The sequence below is a fragment of the Blennius ocellaris genome (genome assembly GCF_963422515.1).
Source record: "Blennius ocellaris genome assembly, contig: SCAFFOLD_380, whole genome shotgun sequence".
Lineage (NCBI taxonomy): Eukaryota > Metazoa > Chordata > Actinopteri > Blenniiformes > Blenniidae > Blennius > Blennius ocellaris.
In genome coordinates, this window is record NW_027661883.1 from 16,620 (window position 1) to 19,579 (window position 2,960).

At 53.6% G+C, this 2,960-nt stretch overlaps 1 protein-coding gene across 1 annotated transcript; it reads left to right on the forward strand.

Moving 5' to 3' along the window:
* The first annotated feature begins 266 nt into the window (after positions 1-266).
* LOC308148688 (protein cornichon homolog 4) lies at positions 267-2,935 on the forward strand. The gene is made up of 5 exons (XM_080522186.1): positions 267-361; positions 567-635; positions 1,806-1,918; positions 2,493-2,633; positions 2,782-2,935. Exons 1-5 carry the CDS (start codon positions 293-295, stop codon positions 2,807-2,809), a joined length of 420 nt encoding a protein of 139 aa, XP_080378312.1. The 5' UTR covers positions 267-292; the 3' UTR covers positions 2,810-2,935.
* Positions 2,936-2,960: the final 25 nt, after the last annotated feature.

Consider the following 2,960-nt stretch of genomic DNA (forward strand, 5'->3'; position numbering starts at 1 on the left):
TATTTTAATAAAGTCACAGAATGAGCGTGTAAGAACATGAAAATGCAGTTTGGATGATTGATCATTAATTTTTATTGATCATTCAAAAAAAAATGCAGTTTAATGTGAAAATGAAAAAAAAGTATTTCTGTTATACGGTTCAAATGGATGTTTGAGCCTCGTTGGCTTCCGTACCCAACCTCTGATGACGTTCCTCAAGCCCCTCCCCCTCCTGACCACCAGGGGGCGCCGGCGCGCCCGCCGCGGCTGTTAACCGCCGTGAAGCCGCGGCAGAAGCAGCAGCAGCAGGAAGATGGAGGCTGCGGTCTTCATCCTGTCGCTGGTCGACTGCTGCGCCCTCATCTTCCTCTCCGTCTACTTCGTATCCTTTCTGTCTGCGGCTTCTCACCGCCGCCGCGATCCTTCCGCTGCACGGGCCGCACTAGCTAGCCTGCTAGCCGGCGGAGGAGGGCCGTGTGTGTGTGCGTGTGTGTGTGTGTGCGTGTGTGTGTGTGTGTGTGTGTGTGTGTGTGTGTGTATGATGATGATGAAGCTCGCTGTTCTCTCTCACCTTGACTGAAGCTCAGATCATCACCTTGTCTGACCTGGAGTGTGATTATATCAACGCTCGAGCCTGTTGCTCCAAGCTCAACAAGGTACACACACACACACACACACACACACACACACACACACACACACACACACACACACACACACACACACACACACACACACACACACACACACACACACACACACACACACACACACACTTTTCTCAGTGTCCCTCGTCCAGCTCATGAAATGTCCGCTGTCTCCATGTCCTCTGCTGGTGGACACCAGTCCCCTGCTGTCGGAGCACAGCGCCCCCTGCGGGGCCAGGAGTTATTACTCTTTCACTTTCATCTGCGGTCCCTTTGATCTCTGAACGAGCCCAGACCTGCAGTAAAGTTCAGCACGACGTCAGAAGATCCAGACTGTCTTCAGTGTTCTGGTTCCGGTGGACGTAGACGTACAACACTAGACGCCTCGCAGCCCATCAGCGCCCGGCGGCGTTCCTCCGGCGCCGCCATCTTGGATGGGTCTCCTACTGGAGCAGAACGTAAAGATCCAGGCTGGAAAAGCCACTAAAAGTTTAATAGCAGCTTGTTGGTCCAGGTAGAAACACAAGTAGAACCTCATGTTAAAGCTGAGGGGAACTCTGTCCCGGGGAAGACCCCCCCCCCCCCCACCGCCCCCCCATGGTGTCTCCATGAGCCAGCTGAGGTCAGGATTAGGACTTTTTGTTTTAAACGAAGAGAAAACAACTCCAACTTTAGAGGACTGTGTCTATTTGAAAAAGGTGGTGTGAGAACCAATTAGATCCAGATGTTGGTTCTCTGGGAGCAGGTTGACGGAACGTCTCCGTGACGACTTCAAACGGTGCAAATCACTGCTCTGCTTCACAAATACAGTGAAAAGAAAATAATTCATGTTACTTCTGTTTTGTTCCAGATTCCTTTTTTCTCCCGTATTACGACTGCTATGTTTATTATTATTATTATTTTTTTTTTTTCTCAAGTTGCTTTTTAAAAAGTGATTCTATTGTTTGTCTCACTGGCGTCGGGGGGGGGGGTTGTTAAGGGACAGGCTACAATAAGACGTGTCTTCAGACGGAACCATTCAGTTACAAGTATATTGTGTGAACTTGTACCAGGAACTGCACTTCTACTGAAACTGTAACCGAAATAAACCATTCATTCATCCATTCATTGATTCATTGATTCATTGATTCATTCATTGATTCATTGATTCATACTGTGTGCCGTGTGGTGTGTCCCCAGTGGGTGGTCCCGGAGATGGTGGGACAGTGTCTGTCCACCATGCTGATGCTGGTCTCCATGCACTGGTTCATCTTCCTGCTCAACCTGCCGGTGGGGGTCTGGAACATCTACAGGTGGGTCCGGCCCCCCCACTCAGAACAGAACCCCCCCGCTCAGAACAGAACCCCCCCGCTCAGAACAGAACCCCCCCACTCAGAACAGAACCCCCCCCGCTCAGAACAGAACCCCCCCGCTCAGAACAGAACCCCCCCGCTCAGAACAGAACCCCCCCCACTCAGAACAGAACCCCCCCGCTCAGAACAGAACCCCCCCGCTCAGAACAGAACCCCCCCGCTCAGAACAGAACCCCCCCACTCAGAACAGAACCCCCCCCACTCAGAACAGAACCCCCCCCCGCTCAGAACAGAACCCCCCCCGCTCAGAACAGAACCCCCCACTCAGAACAGAACCCCCCCGCTCTTCAGCCCTGTGGACATGTGAGAGAAAGCGAGTGTGGGACCGAGGACTGGATGGTCTCCGATCGTCTCCGTTCATAAAGGGTTTCAGCTCAACGGCAGCTTGGTCTGATTTGTGTCCTGGGGGGTCTCGGTGTTCTGGGGGGGGTCCTGGGGGGTAATGGTGTCTGCTGGTGGGGGGTCTCGGTGTCCTGGGGGGTAACAGTGTGTAACCCCCCTGTTCTCTCCCCAGGTATGCCAAGGTCCCCATGGGGAACATGGGGGTCTACGACCCCACTGAGATCCACAACCGGGGCCAGCTGAAGTCCCACATGAAGGAGGCCATGATCAAGCTGGGCTACCACCTGCTGTGCTTCTTCATTTACCTGTACAGGTGTGTGTGTGTGTGTGTGTGTGTGTGTGTGTGTGTGTGTGTGTGTGTGTGTGTGTGTGTGTGTGTGTGTGTGTGTGTGTGTGTGTGTGTGTGTGTGTGTGTGTGTGTGTGTGTGTGTACACACTAATGTGTTTCCTGTCTCCTGCAGCATGATTCTGGCTCTGATCAACGACTGAAGCCTCCTGAGGCCTCCACCCTCCAGCCTCCAGCCTCCACCCTCCAGCCACTGGTCAGACTGCATCGCCCCCCCCCCCAGTCGGTGCCACCTCCCGGCCCCGCCCCTCTCCCGCCCCCGCCCCTCTCCTGGCCCCAGACTCTCTCTGGTTA